The 27,500-nt window shown below is 43.0% G+C and overlaps 1 protein-coding gene across 1 annotated transcript in view; it reads right to left on the bottom strand.

The window, feature by feature from the left end:
- The window catches only part of maml2 (mastermind like transcriptional coactivator 2), a 145,463-nt gene that overhangs the window by 24,012 nt on the left and 93,951 nt on the right, over window positions 1-27,500 (bottom strand). Inside the window, exon 2 of the mRNA XM_045704162.1 lies at window positions 11,794-13,098. Within this exon, the coding sequence (XP_045560118.1) occupies window positions 11,794-13,098 (1,305 nt within the window). The remainder of the gene's footprint in view (window positions 1-11,793; window positions 13,099-27,500) is intronic.

Genomic DNA, 27,500 nt, shown 5'->3' with positions numbered 1-27,500 from the left:
TCTTTTTCTCTATCATCAGCAGAAAGAGATTGAGCTTTTGCTGCAATATTATTTCACAGCGCCAATGACTATCCCATATTACACTACCCAGTATCCCATAATACACTACCCAGTATCCCATAATACACTACCCAGTATCCCATAATACACTACCCAGTATCCCATATTACACTACCCAGTATCCCATAATACACTACCCAGTATCCCATAATACACTACCCAGTATCCCATATTACACTACCCAGTATCCCATATTACACTACCCAGTATCCCATAATACACTACCCAGTATCCCATATTACACTACCCAGTATCCCATATTACACTACCCAGTATCCCATAATACACTACCCAGTATCCCATATTACACTACCCAGTATCCCATATTACACTACCCAGTATCCCATATTACACTACCCAGTATCCCATAATACACTACCCAGTATCCCATATTACACTACCCAGTATCCCATATTACACTAACCAGTATCCCATATTACACTACCCAGTATCCCATAATACACTACCCAGTATCCCATATTACACTACCCAGTATCCCATAATACACTACCCAGTATCCCATATTACACTACCCAGTATACAATATTACACTACCCAGTATCCCATAATACACTACCCAGTATCCCATAATACACTACCCAGTATCCCATATTACACTACCCAGTATCCCATAATACACTACCCAGTATCCCATATTACACTACCCAGTATCCCATAATACACTACCCAGTATCCCATATTACACTACCCAGTATCCCATAATACACTACCCAGTATCCCATAATACACTACCCAGTATCCCATAATACACTACCCAGTATCCCATATTACACTACCCAGTATCCCATATTACACTACCCAGTATCCCATAATACACTACCCAGTATCCCATATTACACTACCCAGTATCCCATAATACACTACCCAGTATCCCATAATACACTACCCAGTATCCCATATTACACTACCCAGTATCCCATATTACACTACCCAGTATCCCATATTACACTACCCAGTATCCCATATTACACTACCCAGTATCCCATATTACACTAACCAGTATCCCATATTTTATTTATTTTATTTCACCTTCTCTCTCCTTCTCTCTCCTTCTCTCTCCTTCTCCTTCTTCCTCACCCCGCTCTCTCTCTCTCTCCCCCTCTCGCTCTCTCCTTCTCTTTCCTTCTCCTTCTTCCTCACCCCGCTCTCTCTCTCTCTCTCTCACCCCCTCTCGCTCTCGCTCTCTCACCCTCTCTCTCTCTCGCTTTCTCTCCTTGTCTCCACCTCTCTCACTCCCTCCCTCTCTCTCTTTGTCTCTACCTATCCATCTCTCTCTCTCTTTCTCTGTGTGAGCCATGTCTCTACCTCTCCATCGCTCTCTCTCTCTCCCCCTCTCTCTTTTTCTCTATCATCAGCAGAAAGAGATTGAGCTTTTGCTGCAATATTATTTCACAGCGCCAATGACTATCCCATATTACACTACCCAGTATCCCATAATACACTACCCAGTATCCCATATTACACTACCCAGTATCCCATATTACACTACCCAGTATCCCATAATACACTACCCAGTATCCCATATTACACTACCAAGTATCCCATATTACACTACCCAGTATCCCATATTACACTACCCAGTATCCCATAATGCACTACCCAGTATCCCATATTACACTACCCAGTATCCCATATTACACTACCCAGTATCCCATAATACACTACCCAGTATCCCATATTACACTACCAAGTATCCCATATTACACTACCCAGTATCCCATATTACACTACCCAGTATCCCATAATACACTACCCAGTATCCCATATTACACTACCCAGTATCCCATAATACACTACCCAGTATCCCATAATACACTACCCAGTATCCCATATTACACTACCCAGTATCCCATATTACACTACCCAGTATCCCATAATACACTACCCAGTATCCCATATTACACTACCCAGTATCCCATATTACACTACCCAGTATCCCATAATGCACTACCCAGTATCCCATATTACACTACCCAGTATCCCATATTACACTACCCAGTATCCCATAATACACTACCCAGTATCCCATATTACACTAACCAGTATCCCATATTACACTACCCAGTATCCCATATTACACTACCCAGTATCCCATAATACACTACCCAGTATCCCATATTACACTACCCAGTATCCCATATTACACTAACCAGTATCCCATATTACACTACCCAGTATCCCATAATACACTACCCAGTATCCCATAATACACTAACCAGTATCCCATATTACACTACCCAGTATCCCATATTACACTACCCAGTATCCCATATTACACTACCCAGTATCCCATAATACACTACCCAGTATCCCATATTACACTACCCAGTATCCCATAATACACTACCCAGTATCCCATATTTTATTTATTTTATTTCACCTTTATTTAACCATGTAGGCTAGTTGAGAACAAGTTCTCATTTACAACTGCGACCTGGCCAAGATAAAGCAAAGCAGTTTGACACATACAACAACACAGAGTTACACATGGAGTAAAACAACATACAATCAATGATGCAGTAGAAAAATAAGTCTATATACAATGTGAGCAAATGAGGTGAGATAAGGGAGGTAAAGGCAATAAATAGGCCATGGTGGCAAAGTAAATACAATATAGCAAGTAAAACACTGGAATGGTAGATTTGTAGTTTGAAGAAAGTTCATAGTTAAAATATAAATAATATGGTGCAAAGGAGCAAAATAAATAAATAAATAAATACAGTAGGGGAAGCGGTAGTAGTTTGGGCTAAATTATAGATGGGCTATGTACAGGTGCAGTGATCTGTGAGCTGCTCTGATAGCTGGTGCTTAAAGCTAGTGAGGGAGATAAGTGTTTCCAGTTTCAGAGATTTTTGTATGTAGATATTACACTACCCAGTGTCCATCCATGCAAAAAAAAATGTATTTGTAAATAAAGATGAAAATTTAAGAGCCTTTGTCACGTCCTGACCATAGAGAGCTCTTATTTTCTACGGTAGAGTAGGTCAGGGCGTGTACATTTACACATGTTTGGTAAGAGGAACAGCGTTCTATGTTGTTTGGTTCTAGTTTCCTTTTTTCGATTTTTTGGGGGGGGGTCACGGGTTTGTTGTTTGTTTATTTGGTTAAGTTTCACTTTCAAATAAAAGATGTGGAACGATATTCACGCTGCGCTTTGGTCCGTTCCTACACACAGAGACGTGACAGCCTTTTTGGGAGCAGGTATGAAATGAATAGATGAACTGAGTTAACGACAGTGAAAATTATGATGTTTACACAAGACAAAATCAACATTGATTATATCCTATATTCTAGAATAACTGAAAAAGGATTATGGGTATTATGTTTGTACACCACAACATGTCAGTATTAATTATTATGATCCATGACAGAATAGAGTAATTAGGACGCATGTCCCTGATTATTTGCTCTATTTATTTCAGTTGAGTTTAAGGGCCACATTCCAACAAAGATTCCTGATCCACCCCCCCCCCCATTTAACTGAATTCACAGTGTCAACACTATTTGAAGAAATAGAGAACCAGTGGTTAGTCTCTGACTCCTTAGATAGACATCAGTCTATCAGATGAGAAATCAATTGCCAATGATGATGATGATGATGAAGATTATCAGCCACCTTCAGACTTGGGATGTTCCAGCACAAGTGGCAGCTGAGCCCGTGGACACAACAACTCCAGACAACCTATCAAACAAGACATCCAAGATTCCACCGACGGGTAAGCCATGTGGTCCCAAACGCAAGAGGCAATGTACTCAGAATATTTCAGAAGGTAGAGGCAAAATGAAATATGCGAAAACGTTTTGGGAGATGAAGTATAAGGAGAAGAGGACATGGATCTTCCACATGGTGGCACAGCAATCTAAGAAAAATATCAGTGTTGGCGCTGACAGGCAACGCTGCAGGTCGTTTCTGTACCATCTTCCTCTTCCAAACCAGAGCGGTTCTGCACAACAGGTGGGCAAAGTGGTTTTTTTTCTTTTTCTGACAACATTGGGCTACCACCCCAACAACAACAAAAAAAATGACAGGCTGATTGTCACGATGATGGGCAAGTCAATCACCAGCAAACTGATTCCACCAAAGGATCAGAGGGGAAAGAAAGCTTCAGCGAGCAAATTGAACGTGAATCCTGCAACACATTGAGTCCTTCCAGGCGAGAGCATGCCCCACATCGCCTCTACCTCCCTACTGACGTCAATATTCGGTTTATGCATAATGAGAATGTTACGTTCCCCAGTTTCTGTGTTGTGGGTTTGTGTATATGTATGTGTATATTTCAGGAAATGGCTTCTTGGATTCCCCCAAGCAGCTGATTGGTCGGCCCCAGAGATGCCAGCTGCGGTTACGAAACCTATCGCAAGGCGGTAAAGAGAAGAAACATCAGCTTTGTGAAGCTTGGAGGAGGAGGAGGAGGAGTGCGAACTCTGTTTGGTGCAGGGTCATCATCTGAAGATGGAACACAGGGAGAATAAGGATATGGAAACCCAAGCCTGCCAAGACAACAGCCATGCAGCACCTGACTTCACCATCACCAACACCGACTGCATGCAATGTAGGAAATATGAGAAACATAAGAAGTCTGCAGGGCAGAGCGGAATCCATTACCAGGCTGATGCACAGAACGATTACCCAGAGGCTTGGCCTGGTTGGAGCGTTGATATGCAAAAAAAGTTATCATGCTCCCTCGTATGCCAGGTGTGAAAACAGCATTGTTCACAAGAAGAATTGTTGTCTATCACGAGACATTCGCCACCATTGGAAAGAAGAAGAAAACAATCTCAGTGGTATGGCATGAAGGAACAGCTGGTCGGACGGCGGAGGAGATTACGTCATCTTACGTAACAGCACTGGAGAGGGGGAGAGAGATGTCAAGCATGCAGTGGAAAACTGGTCCCTCCTAACATCACTGGTGAGTGTTGTCAATGCTGACTCAAATTTGATGGAGGACATCGCCCTCAAGTTCTTCGAGCCGGGACACACCTTCATGTGCGCAGACAGTTTCCACCATGGCGTGGAACAGGAAGTGAAAGCTCGACCTGGAGGTGTGGTGTACGACTTCGGGGACTTCCTCCATGTGGTCGCCAAATCCAACGCAGGCAAGGTGGAGGTGGTGGAAATGAAAAATGAAAACATTCCTGGCATGGAAAACTGGCCATTCCATCGTCAAGCTGAAGAAGGCAGCAGCAGCACCAAAGCTGGCAGAGATGGCTGAGATCCAGGTGAGGCGTGGATCCAGGAGCCTCTTCTACAAAGTCTCCCATGAAGAAAAGGACTTCACAGAGCTTGACTTTATGACGAAGAAAGTCACTCTAGAGACAGCCTCGACACTACGTACACCGGATAGAGGGATAGACGAGTCCAAGAAGATGGACATAATCACCAAGCTGTGTCCTCTGATGCCTGCAAATCGTTGGCAGTTCTGGAATGCCTTGGCTGTGATCAGCATTACTGAGGATGAGGAGTTATATGGAAGAGCACTGAAGCAGTTTTACTTAAAAATGAAATGTAACTATTCAGCATTTTATCAATTGTAGCTAAATGTAATTTGGGTCTTCTTATGAATATGAACATGTAAATATGTTTAAAACGTATTCTTAAATCTGTTATTTATTCATTCAAAAGTGTCATTTGAAAAAATACAAATTAAATGTTTCTATTAGCAATCTCATGGTCATTTTTATATAATTTGTGTTACCCTACGTCATACTTCTAGCATGTTCCATCATTATATATTACACCACATGTAATTCAAACAATTGCAGTGCTGCTTTTCACATGAATTCTTATAACAAGACATGGGCGACTTGTGAAACACAGTATGTAATGTGACTGACGCAGACCCTACATCTCTATGTAAATTCAACTGGTATCTTAGCAGAAGACACACAAAGGCTGCAGTTTCAACTCTGTTACACTGTCAGTAATTACACTGCTCTTGTGTTCATAGCAATGAGAATAGTATAGTAAACTAACAAATGAAAATGGCAGATACTGCTCTTCGCTTTGGTATTACCCTGCAATTTATAACATATCATGCCAAGGAAAGAAGGCAGTAACTTCCGTTTAAGGGTTAAAGGTCATGTCAGAGGTCAGGGTCAACGTTAATAAAAAAAAATGTACTCATAGTAAGGCAACAGATCATTACATTTCCCTAGAATTAATTTGGCTGGACAATTAAAAAAAAATCTTTGAAGCCATTTTTCTCAGTTCCATTCTATGAGCAGTTACTGCCTTTTAGCTTGGGAGGGAAGAGAAGAGGGATCACTAACCTCGATTTTTGGATTAACATTTCTACTTCAATGAGTCGGCAGCTATGGACTTCCTGCTTACTCCGGACAAGGAAGTGAAAGTGGCGGCAAACGAGAGGCAGGATAGAAGCCATCCTGACGAGACTATGTCGGAGAGCAAATAGACCGCCATTGCCCTCTCTACTATTGACGGACGTACAGTCACTGGTGAACAAACTGGATGAGCTTTGATCGAGACTATCCTATTAATCACTGGAGAATAAACTGGATGAGCTCCGTTAAAGACTATCCTATTAACGGGACCTGAAAAACTGTAATATTCTATGTTTCTCAGAGCCATGGATAATATACAGTACATCTTGCTAGTTTTTCCAATGCAACCCGACGGCAGACTTGGTTAAAGGAAACTGAAATCCATTTTACTGAACTAGAGGCGACAAAACTCTAGGTCACCTTTAATCCACACACAGAAATGCATACAAGGCCCTCCCTTTGGCAAATCAGATCATAACTCTATCCTCCTACTTCCTGCTTACAGGCAAAACATCAAACAGGAAGTACCAGCTCAATACAGAAGTGGTCCGATGAAGCGGTTGCTAAGCTACAGGACTGTTTTGCTAGCACAGACTGGAATATGTTCCGGAATTCATTCGATAACATTGAGGAGTACAACACATCAGTCACCGGCTTCATTAATAAGTGTGACCGTACGTACATATCCCAACCAGAAGCCATGGATCACAGGCAGCATCCCCACTGAGCTAAAGGCTAGAGCTGCCGCTTTCATGGAGCAGGACGCTAATCCAGACGCTTATAAGAAATCCCACCTCGACCTCCGACCAGCCCCCAAAGAGAAAAAGCGCAATACAGGACTAAGATCGAATCCACCGGCACTGACACGTTACGGATGTGGCAGGTTTTTAATTTCTCTATTAGGATCCAATTAGCCGACACCAATGACAACAGCTGGGGTATCGGTCAAAAGTTTGGACACACCTACTCATTCAAGGGTTTTTCTTTATTTTTTTTTTACTGTTTTCTACATTGTAGAACATCAGTGCCCCGACCTAACTAATGCTCTTGTGGCTGAATGGAAGCAAGTCCCCGCAACAATGTTCCAACATCTACTGGAAAGTCTTCCAGGAAGTGTAGAGGCTGTTATAGCAGCATAGTGGGGACCAACTCCATATTAATGTCAATGGTTTTGGAATGAGATGTTGGGCGAGCAGGTGTCCACATACTTTTGGCCATGTAGTGTATTTATGTCAACAATCGGTGTGGCTGAAATAGCCGAATCCACTAATTTTAATGGTGTCCACATACTTTTGTGTATCGTTTATGTTGCTAGTTGGATTTTCCCAATGGATTTTAGTAACCATTGCCCAGTTGTCTGTATCAGAGATGTGAAAATCCATACATCTCCTCGTGTCATCACTAAGAGGAACTTTACATGATCTATATTTTAGTGACCTTAATTGTATCGCCCTGAACCTGATTTAGCTTTAAGCTTTGTAAATGTCTTCAATACTACTGTAGATAATCATGCTCCCTTCAAAACTCTGAGAGTTAAAGTTAGATTGAATGCCTGGTTTACTCCTGAATTATAGTAAGAATATTGCCTGGGTCAAGACCAGGAACACAGGTTAGGCCCAGATTGGCAAATCATTTAGGCAACTGAGGAATCAATGTGTACGTCTGATCAAAAAGGCTAAATCTGATTATTATGTAACCACTCTTAAATTTTAGTCATTTAGCAGACGCTTTTATCCAGAGAAACTTACAGTAGTGAATGCATACATTTCATACATTTTTTCCCCCCCCGTACCGGTCCCCCGTGGGAATCGAACCCACAACCCTGGCGGTGCAAACACCATGCTCTACCAACTGAGCCACAGGGGACCACAGGGGAACCCGGCTAAATTCTGGAAAACTGTCAAATCTCTAAAGGGTAAGACTTCCTCCTCTCTTCCCCAACAAATGAATTCAGACTCTGGCTCTGTTACGGACAAAATATCATCATTGATGCATTTAATCGGGTTATCTTTTTGAAAGAGTGTCTAGCCCTTCTATCTCGAAGGTGGGCTAAATGCTGATTCAGGAATTCTTCAGAATAACTCAGAAAATGGTCGTGAAGTTTTTCAATTTTTTGGGGCATTTCACAGAATAATAAGTAATTGATGTCTTACTTGCTATAGATACCAAGAAATCCACAGGGGCTGCCTAATTGGAGCCCGGTCTGCTCAAGTGTGCTGCCCCCCTCATTTCTTGCTCAGTAACCCTCATCTTAAGTCAAACATTGTTATCAGGAAATATTCCTAAAGTATGAAAAACAGCTTATGTGCTGCCTGTCCGTAAGGGCAGGGATAGGAGGGATCTCGATCATTATCGTCCCATCTTGAAGCTTCCATGTCAAGATTCTCCAATATTTAGTAAATAAGCAACTTCACTCTTTTATACCTGAGCATATTTTGAATATAAATCAATCTGGGTTTCGGCCAGGGCACTATCTTCAAGTTGTATTTTATTTGTTTATATTTTCCTCTCATTGTATTGTTGGTAAGTCAGCATTTCACTGTTAGTCCACTCCTCTTGTTTACGAAGTACGTGACAAATACCATTTGATTTGGTTTGATTTTGCTACGGCACAGAGCAAATGTAGCTAGGTAATTTGGACTGATACCAGTGGTGCTGTAGGTTTAGCTCAGTATGTTGTTTCTGCTACAGTATCTTCTAAATCACAGAGGAAGAGATGAAGCATTAATATGTTAGCTACATTAAAGTAAAATATAACATTTAATGTAGCAAAAGATTATAGGGTCCCTTAGGAAACATTAACCGTCACTTTGGTTCCTACCCTGTCACAATAACTCCTCTTTGGCTTTTTTTCGTTTGTTGTCATGACAACGCTGTGTTCAAAGTTCAAAGATTATATTCTGACTAAGGAAATTACAATAATCATTCTGTTTCCATGTTTTGATCTAAATTGCAAGTCAGATTACAATTGCAATATCTGGTTAAAAATAAGGCTTCGATTTTTTTTATCCATATCGTGCAGCCCTACCTGGCAGTGTGTAAAGGATCTGAAACTAGGGCGGGGAAATGCATCAATTTATGAAATGCAGAGGGAAAAATGTGGTTGAAGTTGAATTGAACAGTATAAACCAATCAGAATGGAGAAAGACCCAATGAAATCACCTAGACCGTATTTGTTGCCACCCTAGGATCATGCAATACTCATAAAAGAAAATGTACAACTTTTATTATTAAAAAAACATCAAATACCATCAAACAACAACATCCGTCAAACATTTTAAAAAAAATATTGTGATATGATATTTTGGCTTCCAAGTAGCTTATCATGTTAATCCTTATGATTATCCCATCATCATTAGACAAGACTGTTCCTTTACAACGATATGGGATTAGGATGGGAATGGGTCACATGGGATTAGGATGGGGATTGGTCACATGGGATTAGGATGGGAATGGGTCACATAGGATTAGGATGGGGATTGGTCACATGGGATTAGGATGGGAATGGGTCACATGGGATTAGGATGGGAATTGGGTCACATGGGATTAGGATGGGAATGGGTCACATAGGATTAGGATGGGAATGGGTCACATGAGATTAGGATGGGAATTGGGTCACATGAGATTAGGATGGGAATTGGGTCACATGGGATTAGGATGGGAATTGGGTCACATGGGATTAGGATGGGAATGGGTCACATAGGATTAGGATGGGAATGGGTCACATGAGATTAGGATGGGAATGGGTCACATGGGATTAGGATGGGAATGGGTCACATGGGATTAGGATGGGAATGGGTCACATGGGATTAGGATGGGAATGGGTCACATGGGATTAGGATGGGAATTGGGTCACATGGGATTAGGATGGGGATTGGTCACATGGGATTAGGATGGGAATGGGTCACATAGGATTAGGATGGGGATTGGTCACATGGGATTAGGATGGGAATGGGTCACATGGGATTAGGATGGGAATTGGGTCACATGGGATTAGGATGGGAATGGGTCACATGAGATTAGGATGGGAATTGGGTCACATGAGATTAGGATGGGAATGGGTCACATGGGATTAGGATGGGAATGGGTCACATGGGATTAGGATGGGAATGGGTCACATGGGATTAGGATGGGGATTGGTCACATGGGATTAGGATGGGGATTGGTCACATGGGATTAGGATGGGAATGGGTCATTTCCTGTTCAAAACGTAGTGCGCACATAATATATTCAACAATTCCTCAGGTGCAGGAAAATATGAATAGAAATACCTGCACAGCTTAGATTGCTCCAGAATAGCTCATTGCCAGATGTTGACCATCGCAATGAACTACAGCGCCTTCGGTAAGTATTCAGACCCCTTGACTTTTTCAACATTTAATTACGTTACAGCCTTATTCTAAAATTAAATAGTTTTTTCCCCTTCATCAATCTACACACAATAACAAAGCAAAAACATTTTTGTTTTTTTGTACATTTTAGCTCATTTATGAAATATCACATTTCCATAAGTATTCAGACCCTTTACTCAGTACTTTGGCAAAGACCCTTCTCACCCTGATTGCTCAGTTTGGCTGGGCGGCCAGCTCTAGGAAGAGTCTTGGTGGTTCCAAACTTCTTCCATTTAAGAATGATGGAGGCCACTGTGTTCTCGGGGACCTTCAATGCTGCAGAAATGTTTTGGTACCCTTCCCCAGATCTGTGCCTCGACACAATCCTGTCTCAGAGCTCTACGGACAATTCCTTCGACCTCACGACTTGGTTTTTGCTCTGACGTGCACTGTCAACTGTGGGACCTTATATAGACAGGTGTGTGCCTTTCCAAATCATGTCAAATCAATTGAATTTACCACAGGTGGACTCCAATCAAGTTGTAGAAACATCTCAAGGATGATCAATGGAAACAGGATGCACCTGAGCTCAATTTTGAGTCTCATAGCGAAGGGTCTGAATAGTTATGTAAATAAGGTATTTCTGTTTTTATTTTTAATACATTTACAAAAATGTATAAAAAACTGTTTTTGCCTTGTCATTATGGGGTATTGTGTGTAGATTAATGAGGATTAAAAAAAATATATATTTTAGAATAAGTCATGGGGTCTGAACACTTTCTGAAGGCACTGAATATACACTGGGACGATATATGTATTAGATAGATAGATGTATTTCTATTTCATACGTACAATATTCGTTTTCATATGATATTTGATGTGATAAATGTACTATTTCATATAAATTATGGATCATACTTAAACGCACTGATGAAGTCAAGTCACTAAACCTCGAGTCTGAGTCGAGTCCCAAGTCCCTAGCGTTTGAGTCCTGGGACGAGTCAGAGTCCTGGGCCTCAACCACTACAACACCGCAAGGATACTACGCAAGTATTTATAGTATTTATAGTCTGCAAGTATTTATATAGGTGATTATTACCTGTCGTTGTTGAGCCAGTTTAAAGTGGAGTCCAGGTCCAGCTCCATGCTGGCTGAGAGGGGTTCTCTGGGCCAGGGACTTGGGCTGCAAGTGAGGAGACCCAGACATGGCCCGTTGTTGCTGGGGGTTCTGGTAGTTATGAACTGGGTGGTTCGTGTTCAAGTTCTGGGCTGAGGTGGACGGCTGTTGTTGTTGTTGTTGATGGGCTGTAGTCTTACTCAGTGGACCTGCCATAGTGGAGGGTTGCTGGGATGCTTTGGGGCTGAAGTGGAGCATGGGCTTATTGCTGAGCACCTTCATATCCAGGTGGCTGGTGCTGTTGTGTCCGTTGGGCTTGAACAGACAGTTGTTTATGCTTTTACCCTGACTGTCCATGGAGGTCTGGGGGGTGATCCTCTGGCCCATTGAGGCCGGGTTGGAGAGCTTGTCCTGGGGGAAGGAGCTGGAGGAGGGCTGCGTGTTCCAACTGGTCCCTGGTCCTCCTCCCCCTCCAGCCTGAGTCTGTTGGTGGTGGAGCAGGACCTGGGGGTTGGGCTGCTGCTGGTTCTGGTTGGCTGCTATCTGCTTTAGCTGCTCCGCATGGGACACCTCAGGCCAACCAGGGAGACCTCTGCTGGGGGGTCCGGCCAGCCCCGAGGGTCCCTGGCCTTGGCTCTTCTGGTTGGTGATGGGGGAGGAGCTGGACATGGTGAAGGAGGGACCAGTGGATGCCGGACGGAGCTGTGAGGAGCCGCCATGGCCATGTGTCTGGTCGTAGTCTGAGTACTCCGTTTTGATGGGCTTCTCCAGGTGGGAGCAGAGGGATGCCGCGCCGCGCTCCAGATCCGCCAGGCCGAACGCATCATCCTGCTTCAGCATCTTCTCAAACTCCTGGTCGTGTAGAGACGGGACGGTCTTGGTCAGCTCGTCGAACAGATCCTGAAGCTCCGGGTCGATCTGGCTGCTGAACACCATCATCTCCGTGGACCTCTGGCCGCAGGAAGTAACATGGTCTATAGGTTCCTTCTTCATCTCCTTCAGGGTCATGTTGATGAGGTCAGAGTTCATGACCCCATGGGGCATCATGTAGCTGCTGTTGTTGATTTTCCTGTTTAGGGTGTGGCCTATGGACGAAGCGTCGCCTCCCATGGACTGTGATTGCCCGGAGCTGAAGGAACAGGGTCCGTGCCCACCCAAACCGCCGCTGCCCCCCTCCAGACGGACACGTTTGTAGTCCAGCCCCGACGGCCCACAGGACAGGCCATTCTGTTGGGAGGAGTAGCCAGGAGTATGACCCTCGATCTTCCTCCTCAGAGACCCTTGGAGCTGTGGAGGAAAAAAGGAAAACTCTCTTGAAAAAAACTGCTCACAGTCACATTATCTTCATTTCAGAATACAATAGTATTTTAAAGTGGTGGCAAGTCTCATTTCAAGTGGTGGCATGGTCTCATCGTTAAAATGTGTATTTTCATATTTCTGTCTAAAAAAAAGGTATAAATACCCAATTCAATGCTATTACCTTACGAATAGAATAACAATCGAACCAACAGATACATTTTATCAGCGTGACATCAATGTAACCAGATCTTTACGTAGCCAAGACAGCTGACCACGTTGATGCATGGAAGCCAGACTTTCTAGACAAAAGGTCTTTGTCAAGGCTCTCAGGTTAAAGGTCAACTAGAGCTAGTCCAATTCAAGTGTTGCCTGAAGACAATCTAACAATGAAGATACCAATACCTCCTATATACACAGTACAAATAAATCCTGTTCTTTGTAAACCAATTAAAATGATTATGATCATTCTAAATATGAGTATAATAAAAATGTAGTCCGGGCACAAAGTGTCTCTATGTAAATTGATCAAATTTGACAATCTGCTCCGAGGCCTCTAAACCTTGTTCACTTGACCAATCAGCATGCTAGCAGAGACTTGACCAATCAGCATGCTAGCAGAGACTTGACCAATCAGCCAGCATGTTAACAGAGACTTGACCAATCAGCATGCTAGCAGAGACTTGACCAATCAGCATGTTAACAGAGACTTGACCAGCCAGCATGCTAGCAGAGACTTGACCAATCAGCATGTTAACATAGACTTGACCAATCAGCATGTTAACAGAGACTTGACCAATCAGCCAGCATGTTAACAGAGACTTGACCAATCAGCATGTTAGCAGAGACTTGACCAATCAGCATGTTAACAGAGACTTGACCAATCAGCATGTTAGCAGAGACTTGACCAATCAGCATGCTAGCAGAGACTTGACCAATCAGCATGTTAACAGAGACTTGACCAATCAGCATGTTAACAGAGACTTGACCAATCAGCATGTTAACAGAGACTTGACCATCCATCCAGCATGTTAGCAGAGACTTGACCAATCAGCATGCTAGCAGAGACTTGACCAATCAGCATGTTAGCAGAGACTTGACCAATCAGCATGTTAACAGAGACTTGACCAATCAGCATGTTAGCAGAGACTTGACCAATCAGCATGTTAACAGAGACTTGACCAATCAGCATGCTAGCAGAGACTTGACCAATCAGCATGTTAACAGAGACTTGACCAATCAGCCAGCATGTTAACAGAGACTTGACCAATCAGCATGTTAGCAGAGACTTGACCAATCAGCATGTTAGCAGAGACTTGACCAATCAGCATGTTAACAGAGACTTGACCAATCAGCATGTTAGCAGAGACTTGACCAATCAGCATGTTAACAGAGACTTGACCAATCAGCATGTTAGCAGAGACTTGACCAGCCAGCATGTTAACAGAGACTTAGGAAGATAGGAAGAGGAGCTACACTACAGTAGGGTAATAGATAGAGGAACTACACTACAGTAGGGAGATAGATAGAGGAGCTACACTACAGTAGGGTAATAGATAGAGGAGCTACACTACAGTAGGGAGATAGAGGAGCTACACTACAGTAGGGAGATAGATAGAGGAGCTACACTACAGTAGGGTAATAGATAGAGGAGCTACACTACAGTAGGGTAATAGGAGCTACACCACAGTAGGGTATTAGGAGCTACACTACAGTAGGGTAATAGATAGAGGAGCTACACTACAGTAGGGTAATAGGAGCAACACTACAGTAGGGTAATAGGATCTACACTACAGTAGGGTAATAGGATCTACACTACAGTAGGGTAATAGGATCTACACTACAGTAGGGTAATAGGATCTACACTACAGTAGGGTAATAGGAGCTACACTACAGTAGGGTAATAGGATCTACACTACAGTAGGATAATAGGATCTACACTACAGTAGGGTAATAGGAGCTACACTACAGTAGGGTAATAGGAGCTACACTACAGTAGGGTAATAGGATCTACACTACAGTAGGGTAATAGGATCTACACTACAGTAGGGTAATAGGATCTACACTACAGTAGGGTAATATGCGCTACACTACAGTAGGGTAATAGGATCTACACTACAGTAGGGGGATAGATAGAGGATCTACACTACAGTAGGGTAATAGGATCTACACTACAGTAGGGTAATAGATAGAGGAGCTACACTACAGTAGGGTAATAGGAGCTACACTACAGTAGGGTAATAGGATCTACACTACAGTAGGGTAATAGGAGCTACACTACAGTAGGGTAATAGGATCTACACTACAGTAGGGTGATAGGATCTACACTACAGTAGGGTAATAGGAGCTACACTACAGTAGGGTAATAGGAGCTACACTACAGTAGGGTATTAGGATCTACACTACAGTAGGGTAATATGATCTACACTACAGTAGGGTACAGTAGGGTGATAGGAGCTACACTACAGTAGGGTGATAGGATCTACACTACAGTAGGGTAATAGGAGCTACACTACAGTAGGGTAATAGGAGCTACACTACAGTAGGGTGATAGGAGCTACACTACAGTAGGGTAATAGGATCTACACTACAGTAGGGTAATAGGATCTACACTACAGTAGGGTAATATGATCTACACTACAGTAGGGTGATAGGAGCTACACTACAGTAGGGTAATAGGAAAGAAACCAGTGATGAAAAGTGTCATCTGAATAATTACAGTGTGTATCGGTGCAGCCAGCAGATATATTTAGGAACCTGACAGAACCGAGCGTCGACAGAGAGAAGAATATCTTTAAGCCTTTATCTTATCTTTCTTGTTTACATAAATTCTACTTCCGTCTCCATTGTGTTGTGTTGCAAGGGTAAAGATAGCCAGATTGATCCTTTTGTATTTGAGATTCTAATTATCATGCCGGTATTCTCTGAGATCTATCTGCTTCTTCTCTTTGTCCCCCTGATGGTTTTACCCATGATTCACTACGAGACGGTTCGGATGCCTCCAAAATGGCAGCCTATTCCTTATACTAACACTATATAGGGAATAGGGTGCCATTTGGGACACCTCTAGATAAACTGTAACACATACTCAAGCTACTAACTTTATCCTGGACAGAAGAAGTGAGTTCAGTACATTACAAATATGTTTGCTGGTAATTAATTATAGATATCAAGCTACAGAAGAATTTGGAAGAAAAAAAAACTCCACAGCTTCATTTAATTCTGTCAGTTACTAGTTGCCAAGAATCGCTTCCAGTCTTAGAGCCTTAGTCCACGGACACGACAGTGATTCAGGGGCAATTATCTACACATAGAGATGAGTCGTTATTTGAAGAGTGTTATTTAAAGTTAAAGACAATAGCAAACTGCATTACAGGAGCAAAAACCCTGTAATATCCTGGAGCTACAGTACACTACAAGCCTTCTTCCGACTGTCTTACAACAGATGCTGGGAGCTGACGCTGTCGTAGTCCATGTGGGGTTCAAACGACATCAATGGAGGGGTTGGCTCGGGAACTTCTGAAAATTGATTTTAAAGAACTGATTCCAGCACTGAAAGATTCCAAAAAGCGGCAAATCATTTCAGGTCCGGTACGATCGTTGAAAGATTCAGCAGGCTACTGGCATTACACACCTGGCTAAAAGATTACTGTAGCTCTGTTGGAATCACTTTTATAGATAACTTTGACACCTTCTGGAAACAGAAATTGTTTTACAGGAATGACGGAGTCCATCCAAATCATCTCCTAGACTCCTAGACTCTGTCCACGCATTTCAAGGCTGCGATGAGACAATGACTTATCAATGAACCGACCAGTTTAGTTAATCCCTTCCATTGTGTTGCTGAGTTGTCATCAAATGTACAATTATCCCAGGGGCGTTGGCAGACACAATGTAAGTAACTTAATTTAAATCTACTTCTGATAAGCTTCCCAGTAAAGCATTAAAAACAATCAAGCACCACAGAAAAGTGCAAAAAAATTGTCCATATGAACATTTGCAGCCTAAGAAACAAGGTTCATGAAGTCAATAACTTGCTAGTAACAGATATTCATATACTGACTAATTCTTAAACTCACTTGGATAATACATTTCATGATACAGTAGCAGAAATACATGGTTATAACATCTACCGGAAAGACAAAAATGCCAATGGTGGAGGTGTTGCGGTCTATATTCAGAACCACATTCCTGTAAAGATTAGAGACGATCTCATGTTAAATACTGTTGAAGTGACCGTACGTACATACCCCGACCAGAAGCCATGGATTACAGGCAGCATACACACTGAGCTAAAGGCTAGAGCTGAAAACCGGAAGTTTATAAGAAATCCCGCTATGCCCTCCGACGAACCATCAAATAGGTAAAGCGTCCATACAGGAATAAGATTGAGTCGTACTACACCGGTTCTGATGCTCGTCGGATGCGGCAGGGCCTCCAAATCATTACAGACTACAAAAGGGAAGCACAGCCGAGAGCTGCCCAGTGACACAAGCCTACCGGACAAGCTAAACTACTTCTATGCTCGCTTCGAGGCAAATAACACTGAAACATGCATGAGAGCACCAGCTGTACCGGGCGACTGTGTGATCACACTCTCCATAGCAGATGTGATTAAGACCTTTAGACAGGTCAACATTCACAAGGCCGGACTGCGAGCATGCGCTGACCAACTGGCAAGTGTCTTCACTGACATTTACAACCTCTCCCTGTCTGAGTCTGTAATACCAACATGTTTCAAGCAGACCACCATAGTCCCTGTGCCCAAGAACAGCATTTCACTGTGAGGTGAAATTTCACCTGTTGTATTTGGCGCATGTGACAAATACATTTTGATTTGAAGTAAGGTTCACCTGCTTCACCTGAAGCCCATTCTGGTGGGAAGCTGCTATAGACCACCAAGTACTAACAGTCAGTATCTGGATAATAGGTGAAATGCTTGATAATGTATGTGAAATCAACAAAGAGGTATATTTTCTGGGTGATTTAAATATTGACTGGCTTTCATCAAGCTGCCTACTCAAGAAAAAGCTTCAAACTGTAACCAGTGCCTGCAACCTGGTTCAGGTTATCAGTCAACCTACCAGGGTAGTTACAAACAGCACAGGAATGAAATCAACATGTATTGATCACATCTTTACTAATGCTGCAGAAATGTGCTCTAAAACAGTATCCAGATCCATAGGATGTAGTGATCACAACATAGTAGCCATATCTAGGAAAACCAAAGTTCCAAAGGCTGGGCCTAATATAGTGTATAAGAGGTCATACAATAAGTTTTGTAGTGATTCATATGTTGATGATGTGAAGAATATTTACTGGTCTGTGGTGAGTAATGAGGAGCAACCAGACGCTGCACTGGACACATTTATGAAAATGCTTATTCCAGTTACTAATAAGCATGTACCCATTAAGGACTGTAAAAACTGTTAAATCCACTTGGATTGATGAGGAATTGAACAATTGTATGATTGAGAGGGATGAGGCAAAAGGAATGGCAAATAAATCTAGCAGCACAACCGTTTGGCAAACCTACTGCAAATTGAGATATCATGTGATTAAACTGAATAAAAAGAAGAAACTATACTATGAAATAAACATAAATTATATAAAGAATGATAATAAAAAGCTCTGGAGCACCTTAAATTACATTTTGGGCAACAAGGCAAACTCAGCTCCATCATTCATTGAATCAGATGCTCATTCATCACAAAACCCACTGATATTGCCAATTACTTTAATTATTTTTTCATTGGAAGATTAGCAAACTTAGGCATGACATGCCAGCAACAAACGCTGACACTACACATCCAAGTATATCTGACCACAATTTAAAAGACAAGCATTGTCCTTTTGAATTCCGTAAAGTGAGTGAGGAAGAGGTGAACAAATCACTGTTGTCTATCAACAATGACAAGCCACCGGGGTCTGACAATCTGGATGGACATTTACTGAGGATAATAGTGGACGATATTGCCACCCCTATTTGTCACATCTTCAATCTAAGCCTACTAGAGAGCGTGTGCCCCCAGGCTTGGAGGGAAGCAAAAGTCATTCCGCTACCTAAGAATAGTAAAGCCCCCTTTACTGGCTCAAATAGCCGACCAATCAGCCTGTTACCAACCCTTAGTAAACTTTTTGAAAAAACTGTGTTTGACCAGATACAATGCTACTTTCCAGGAAACAAATTGACAACTGACTTTCAGCACACTTATAGGGAAGAACATTCAACAAACACTTAAACAAATGACTTATGATTGGATGAGAGAAATTGATGACAAAAAGATTGTGAGGGCTGTTTTATTAGGCTTCAGTGCGGCTTTAGACATTATTGATCATAGTCTGCTGCTGGAAAAACATATGTGTTATGGCTTTACACCCCCTGCTATAATGGCTTTACACCCCCTGCTATAATGGCTTTACACCCCCTGCTATAATGGCTTTACACCCCCTGCTATAATGTGGATAAAGATTCACCTGTCTAACAGAACACAGATGGTGTTCTTTAATGGAAGCCTCTCCAACATAATCCAGGTAGAATCAGGAATTCCCCAGGGCAGCTGTCTAGGCCCCTTACTTTTCTCAATCTTTACTAACGACATGCCACTGGCTTTGAGTAAAGCCTGAGTGTCTATGTATGCGGATGACTCAACACTAAACACGTCAGCTACCACAGCGACTGAAGTGACTGCAACACACAACAAAGAGCTGCAGTTAGTTTCAGAATGGGTGGCAAGGAATAAGTTAGTCCTAAAAATTTTAAAAAATAAAAGCATTGTTTTTGGGACAAATCATTTACTAAACCTTAAACCTCAACTAAATCTTGTAATAAATAATGTGGAAATTGAGCAAATTGAGATGACTAAACTGCTTTGAGTAACCCTGGATTGTAAACTGTCCTGGTCACAACACATTGATACAACAGTAGCTAAGATGGGGAGAAGTCTGTCCATAATAAAGCACTGCTCTGCCTTCTTAACAACACTATCAACAAGGCAGGTCCTACAGGCCCTAGTTTCTACCTTCTTAACAACACTATCAACAAGGCAGGTCCTACAGGCCCTAGTTTCTACCTTCTTAACAACACTATCAACAAGGCAGGTCCTACAGGCCCTAGTTTCTACCTTCTTAACAACACTATCAACAAGGCAGGTCCTACAGGCCCTAGTTTCTACCTTCTTAACAACACTATCAACAAGGCAGGTCCTACAGGCCCTAGTTTCTACCTTCTTAACAACACTATCAACAAGGCAGGTCCTACAGGCCCTAGTTTCTACCTTCTTAACAACACTATCAACAAGGCAGGTCCTACAGGCCCTAGTTTCTACCTTCTTAACAACACTATCAACAAGGCAGGTCCTACAGGCCCTTGTTTCTACCTTCTTAACAACACTATCAACAAGGCAGGTCCTACAGGCCCTTGTTTCTACCTTCTTAACAACACTATCAACAAGGCAGGTCCTACAGGCCCTAGTTTCTACCGTCTTAACAGCACTATCAACAAGGCAGGTCCTACAGGCCCTAGTTTCTACCTTCTTAACAACACTATCAACAAGGCAGGTCCTACAGGCCCTAGTTTCTACCTTCTCAACAACACTATCAACAAGGCAGGTCCTACAGGCCCTAGTTTCTACCTTCTCAACAACACTATCAACAAGGCAGGTCCTACAGGCCCTAGTTTCTACCTTCTTAACAACACTATCAACAAGACAGGTCCTACAGGCCCTAGTTTCTACCTTCTTAACAACACTATCAACAAGGCAGGTCCTACAGGCCCTAGTTTTGTCACACCTGGACTACTGTTCAGTTGTGTGGTCAGGTGCAACAAAAAGGGACTTAGGAAAATTGCATTTGGCTCAGAACAGGGCAGCACGGCTGGCCCTTGGATGAACACAGAGAGCTAATATTAATAATATGCATGTCAATCTCTCCTGGCTCAAAGTGGAGGAGAGATTGACTTCATCACTACTTGTATTTATGAGAGGTACTGACATGTTGAATGCACCGAGCTGTCTGTTTGAGGACAGGAGAGGAGAGGAGTAGAGAGGAGAGGAGGGGAGAGGACAGAGGAGAGGACAGAGGAGAGGACAGCAGATGGGTTAGTATCAGTGTGCTGTAGATAGACTTCACTGTGAGGACAAATGGGATTCGTTTCTTTCCACTCTCTGCCTGGCACACATTACATGGCATTAATCCCATTCAGAGCCTGAAGGCTGGGAGTGACTCCTGTTCTTCGCAGGCTGGTCGAGTGCCAAACAGCAGTACATTCCCTACATAGTGCACTACTTCTGACCAGAGCCCTATGGGCCCTTTGTCAAAAGTAGTGCACTATATAGGGAATAAGAGGCCATTTAGGATGTACTCGCTGTTTCTACCCTACTACTTCGCCTGCTCTGTTCTTTTCTGTTCTGCTGTTGCCATGCTCTTTAGATGTGTTGTCAAATAACAGTTTGTACATCTCCACATTTCAATCTAGTCACTGATATATCTGTGACTCACCACGGGTCGTCTTCTGTGTCTGTCCCTATTAACTCACCACGGGTCGTCTTCTGTGTATGTCCCTATTAACTCACCACGGGTCGTCTTCTGTGTATGTCCCTATTAACTCACCATGGGTCGTCTTCTGTGTATGTCCCTATTAACTCACCACGGGTCGTCTTCTGTGTATGTCCCTATTAACTCACCATGGGTCGTCTTCTGTGTATGTCCCTATTCACTACACTTTGGACCAGAACCAGGAAATAGGGTGCCCTTCCAGACAGTATTTGTTAACAGGGTAACAGGCCACAGGCAGGCCAGAGCGTGGCAGTTTGATCAGGTTGAGTGGAATGATGTGATGATGATGATGATGATGAAGATGATGAGAGGTAGTGTGGGGAGGCGTCATCAAAAGGACATGGAGGATGTTAGAAAATAGAGGGGAGGAGTTATTCCTATGCCTGGGCAATGTAGGTGGTCAAGTGAACCACACTCGCTTGTTTACATACACTTAGGTTGGAGTCATTAAAACTCGTTTTTCAACCACTCCACAAATTTCTTATTAACAAACTATAGTTTTGTCAAGTCGGTTAGGACATCTACTTTCTGCATGACACAAGTGATTTTTCCAACAATTGTTTACAGACAGATTAATTCACTTATAATTAACTGTATCACTATTCAAGTCGGTCAATAGTTTACATACACTAAGTTGACTGTGCCTTTAAACAGCTTGGAAAATTCCAGAAAATGGTGTCATGGCTTTAGAAGCTTCTGATAAGCTAATTGACATCATTTGAGTCATTTGGAGGTGTACCTGTGGATGTATTTCAAGGCCTACCTTCAAACTCAGTGCCTCTTTGTTTGACATCATGGGAAAATCAAAAGAAATCAGCCAAGACCTCAGAAAATAATTGTAGACCTCCACAAGTCTGGCTCATCCTTGGGAACAATTTCCAAACGCCTGAATGTACCACGTTCATCTGTACGAACAATAGTACGCAAGTATAAACACCATGGGACTACGCAGCCGACATACCGCTCAGGAAGGAGACGCGTTCTGTCTCCTAGAGATGAACGTACTTTGGTGCGAAAAGTGCAAATCAATCCCAGAATAACAGCAAAGGACCTTGTGCAGATGCTGGAGGAAAACTGTACAAAAGTATCTATATCCACAGTAAAACGAATCCTATATCGATAAAACCTGAAAGGCCGCTTAGCAAGGAAGAAGCCACTGCTCCAAAACCGCCATAAAAAATCCAGACTACAGTTTGCAACTGCCCATGGGGACAAAGATCGTACTTTTTGGAGAAATGTCCTCTGGTCTGATGAAACAAAAATAGAACTGTTTGGCCATAATGACCAACATTATGTTTGGAGGAAAAAGGGGGAGGCTTGCAAGCCGAAGAACACCATCCCAACCGTGAAGCACAGGCAGGAAAATTATGTGACTATATTGAAGCAACATCTCAAGACATCAGTCAGGAAGTTAAAGCTTGGTCGCAAATGGGTCTTCCAAATGGACAATGACCCCAAGCATACTTCCAATGTTGTGGCAAAATGGCTTAAGGACAACAAAGTCAAGGTATTGGAGTGGCCATCACAAAGCCCTGACCTCAATCCCATATAAAATTTGTGGGCAGAACTGAAAAAGCGTGTGCGAGCGAGGAGGCCTACAAACCTGACTCAGTTACACCAGCTCTGTCAGGAGGAATGGGCCAAAATTCACCCAACTTATTGTGGGAATCTTGTGGAAGGCTACTCGAAACGTTTGACCCAAGTCAAGCAATTTAAAGGCAATGCTACCAAATACTAATTGAGTGTATGTAAACTTCTGACCCACTGGGAATGTGATGAAAGAAATAAATCATTCTCTCTACTATTATTCTGACATTTCACATTCTTAAAATAAAGTGGTGATCCTAACTGACCTAAGACAGGGAATTTTTACTAGGATTAAATGTCAGGAATTGTGAAAAACTGAGTTTAATTGTAGTTGGCTAAGGTGTATGTAAACTTCCGACTTCAACTGTACATCTCCTGTCCTGAGTATGTACAGTAAATCCTTGACAATGTTTTACAATATGACCTAAAAAAAAAAAACGATTATGATTATTACTATGATGATCAAAGAAGGATTTTTTAAATGTTTTTATGTCTTTACTATAACTGTGAGGGATTATGTCTGATCATGTCTCGTCTAATACATGAACAACACACTATTTTCACTGAGGTTTGAATGAACTATCACTGTCATAAATGGTGGACGGCACAGTTCCAACGCCTCTTAACAAAACGGAGTGCCGTAATTTCATCACTACTACAATAATCCCCATTCTGACCGTCAATCGTGTAAATATTCCATAATAAATAATACATTGAAAAAAAATAAGAAATAATAATAATAAATAATAAGATAAGAAACCTCAGGACACCTAATGTATACTGTAATAAGTCAGAAAATGTATTGCTTGATCGAGAAGTGCAATAGACTGTAAATTCTAAAATAAGACAACAGTTGCCTGCCCAGCTAACGGCCTAACCAAACTACACCTAAAACTATCTTAAAACTAATTTTACACATACAGTTTAATAATAGATGTGTCAAATTAAATTAACAGTGTGATGGGTGACAATATTACAATTGTCAAAAAAGAGAAGGAAGAGACTGATTTACCAGCTTAGTGAGCATTGATAAATAAAACTAACAATTTACCAAACAGCACTTTTTACAATATTCCTCCGGAGGTCCATGTAGGCCAGAAGTTTTGATTGTTCTACCCTATCGGAAAGAGTCGATTCTGAGGTGTTGTAATGAACCTAGTCTTGGAAAAAGGATGTAAATATTGCGCGAATGGGCTCATTTTGTAAATACAACTATTTCCTAGAATAACTCCATGTCTTCCCATAACTACTTCCTCATGTGAGTACTGGTGACAATCAGCTATAGCTATGTGGGGAAAAATAGCCTTTCTATTTTATTCTGTTATATTGCATTATATTCTTACTGTGAAATATATATATATGTATGTGTTGACTGTGGTAGTGCTGGGGAATATGCGTGTGATATCTACTAAATGAATAAGTTGATTTCATGGCTCAGCCATAATAACCTCGGCTACTAAACTCAGACGGGCCTAAAATACAACTCAAAACTCTTCTGTTTTTTGTTGTTGAAATAAATAGCTTTACTATACCATTTTTTTTTATGACCTTCCTTAACAAAATCTTAATGGATTTCTTTGTGAATGTTTATATTAAATTGATTTGTTACTTGTGGAAGCCCGGCTATTCCACTGTTAAATATGCAGACGGTCATTTTGACCGTAAGGGCGCTTTAGGGTAGAAATCATCAGAGTATATTTGTCTTTTATGATATTTATCTAAAAGTTCTGCTAGAGAGTAAAATACACATATATAGGAAAAGTCAGAGACTGATGAGTTCAAAGTTTATATTGAAGTAAGTGTTATTGTGAGAGGATGGGTTACCGTGGGAACATGTGGTTCTGAGAGGTCAGGGGATGGGTGAGGTTACCGTGGGAACATGTGGGTCTGAGAGGTCAGGGGATGGGTTAGGTTACCGTGGGAACATGTGGGTCTGAGAGGTCAGGGGATGGGTGAGGTTACCGTGGGAACATGTCGTTCTGAGAGGTCAGGGGATGGGTGAGGTTACCGTGGGAACATGTGGTTCTGAGAGGTCAGGGGATGGGTGAGGTTACCGTGGGAACATGTGGTTCTGAGAGGTCAGGGGATGGGTGAGGTTACCGTGGGAACATGTGGTTCTGAGAGGTCAGGGGATGGGTGAGGTTACCGTGGGAACATGTGGTTCTGAGAGGTCAGGTGATGGGTGAGGTTACCGTGGGAACATGTGGTTCTGAGAGATCAGGGGATGGGTGAGGTTACCGTGGGAACATGTGGGTCTGAGAGGTCAGGGGATGGGTTAGGTTACCGTGGGAACATCTGGTTCTGAGAGGTCAGGGGATGGGGTTACCGTGGGAACATGTGGGACTGAGAGATCAGGGGATGGGTGAGGTTACCATGGGAACATGTGGGTCTGAGAGGTCAGGGGATGGGTTAGGTTACCATGGGAACATGTGCGTCTCAGAGGTCAGGGGATGGGGTTACCGTGGGAACATGTGGGACTGAGAAATTAGGGGATGGGGTTACCATGGGAACATGTGGGACTGAGAGGTCAGGGGCTGGGGTTACCGTGGGAACATGTGGGACTGAGAGGTCAGGGGATGGGGTTACCATGGGAACATGTGGGACTGAGAGGTCAGGGGATGGGTTATGTTACCATGGGAACATGTGGGACTGAGAGGTCAGGGGATGGGTGAGGTTCCCATGGGAACATGTGGGACTGAGAGGTCAGGGGATGGGTTATGTTACCATGGGAACATGTGGGACTGAGAGGTCAGGGGATGGGGTTACCATGGGAACATGTGGGACCGAGAGGTCAGGGGATGGGTTATGTTACCATGGGAACATGTGGGACTGAGAGGTCAGGGGATGGGTTATGTTACCATGGGAACATGTGGGACCGAGAGGTCAGGGGATGGGTTATGTTACCATGGGAACATGTGGGACTGAGAGGTCAGGGGATGGGGTTACCATGGGAACATGTGGGACCGAGAGGTCAGGGGATGGGTTATGTTACCATGGGAACATGTGGGACTGAGAGGTCAGGGGATGGGTTATGTTACCATGGGAACATGTGGGACCGAGAGGTCAGGGGATGGGTTATGTTACCATGGGAACATGTGGGACTGAGAGGTCAGGGGATGGGTTATGTTACCATGGGAACATGTGGGACTGAGAGGTCAGAGGATGGGTTATGTTACCATGGGAACATGTGGGACTGAGAGGTCAGGGGATGGGTTATGTTACCATGGGAACATGTGGGACCGAGAGGTCAGAGGATGGGTTATGTTACCATGGGAACATGTGGGACCGAGAGGTCAGGGGATGGGTGAGGTTACCATGGGAACATGTGGGACCGAGAGGTCAGGGGATGGGTTATGTTACCATGGGAACATGTGGGACCGAGAGGTCAGGGGATGGGTTATGTTACCATGGGAACATGTGGGACCGAGAGGTCAGGGGATGGGTTATGTTACCATGGGAACATGTGGGACCGAGAGGTCAGGGGATGGGGTTACCATGGGAACATGTGGGACCGAGAGGCCTTCTGACCAATCAGGTCCTATCTGTCTAATGTAAAGATGAGCACCCTTAGTGGTATTGGCAGAAAGCGTATATACAGTATTTTCAACTTAAATTCCATTTCCCCTGAAAAACGGAAGTGTGGACTTCACTTAGGCGTCTTTCTAAGCTTGGTGCGCTGGGTTAGGAGGGGGCTGAGGGGGAGGAGAGAGGGTCTGTCTGTTCCTGTGATCTGGGGCCTCGAAGGATGGGAATACGCACAGCTGAGGTTCCTGGCCACGGTGCGTCGTCCCTGCCTGCTAGCTAGCAGAGCAGCCTTATGATGCTGAGTACTGTGGACGGACCTCTGAGCCATCACAGAGACACACACACACACACACACACACACACACACACACACACACACACACACACACACACACACACACACACACACAAAACCACACAAAACCACGCACACACACACACACACACACACACACACACACACACACACACACACACACACACACACACACACACACACACACACACACACAAAACCACACAAAACCACGCACACACACACACACACACACAAAACCACACACACACACACAAAACCACACACACACGCACACACACACACAAAACCACACACACACACACACACACACCACACGCACCACACCACACACACACACACACACACACACACACACACACACAAAACCACACAAGCACATGTGTGTGCATGCCACTCAGAAAATGAT

The sequence above is a fragment of the Salmo salar genome, chromosome ssa20 (assembly GCF_905237065.1).
Source record: "Salmo salar chromosome ssa20, Ssal_v3.1, whole genome shotgun sequence".
NCBI classification, from domain to species: Eukaryota; Metazoa; Chordata; class Actinopteri; order Salmoniformes; family Salmonidae; genus Salmo; species Salmo salar.
Note: the sequence above shows the minus strand (reverse complement) of the source record. Positions and strands in the feature narration are given on the sequence as shown.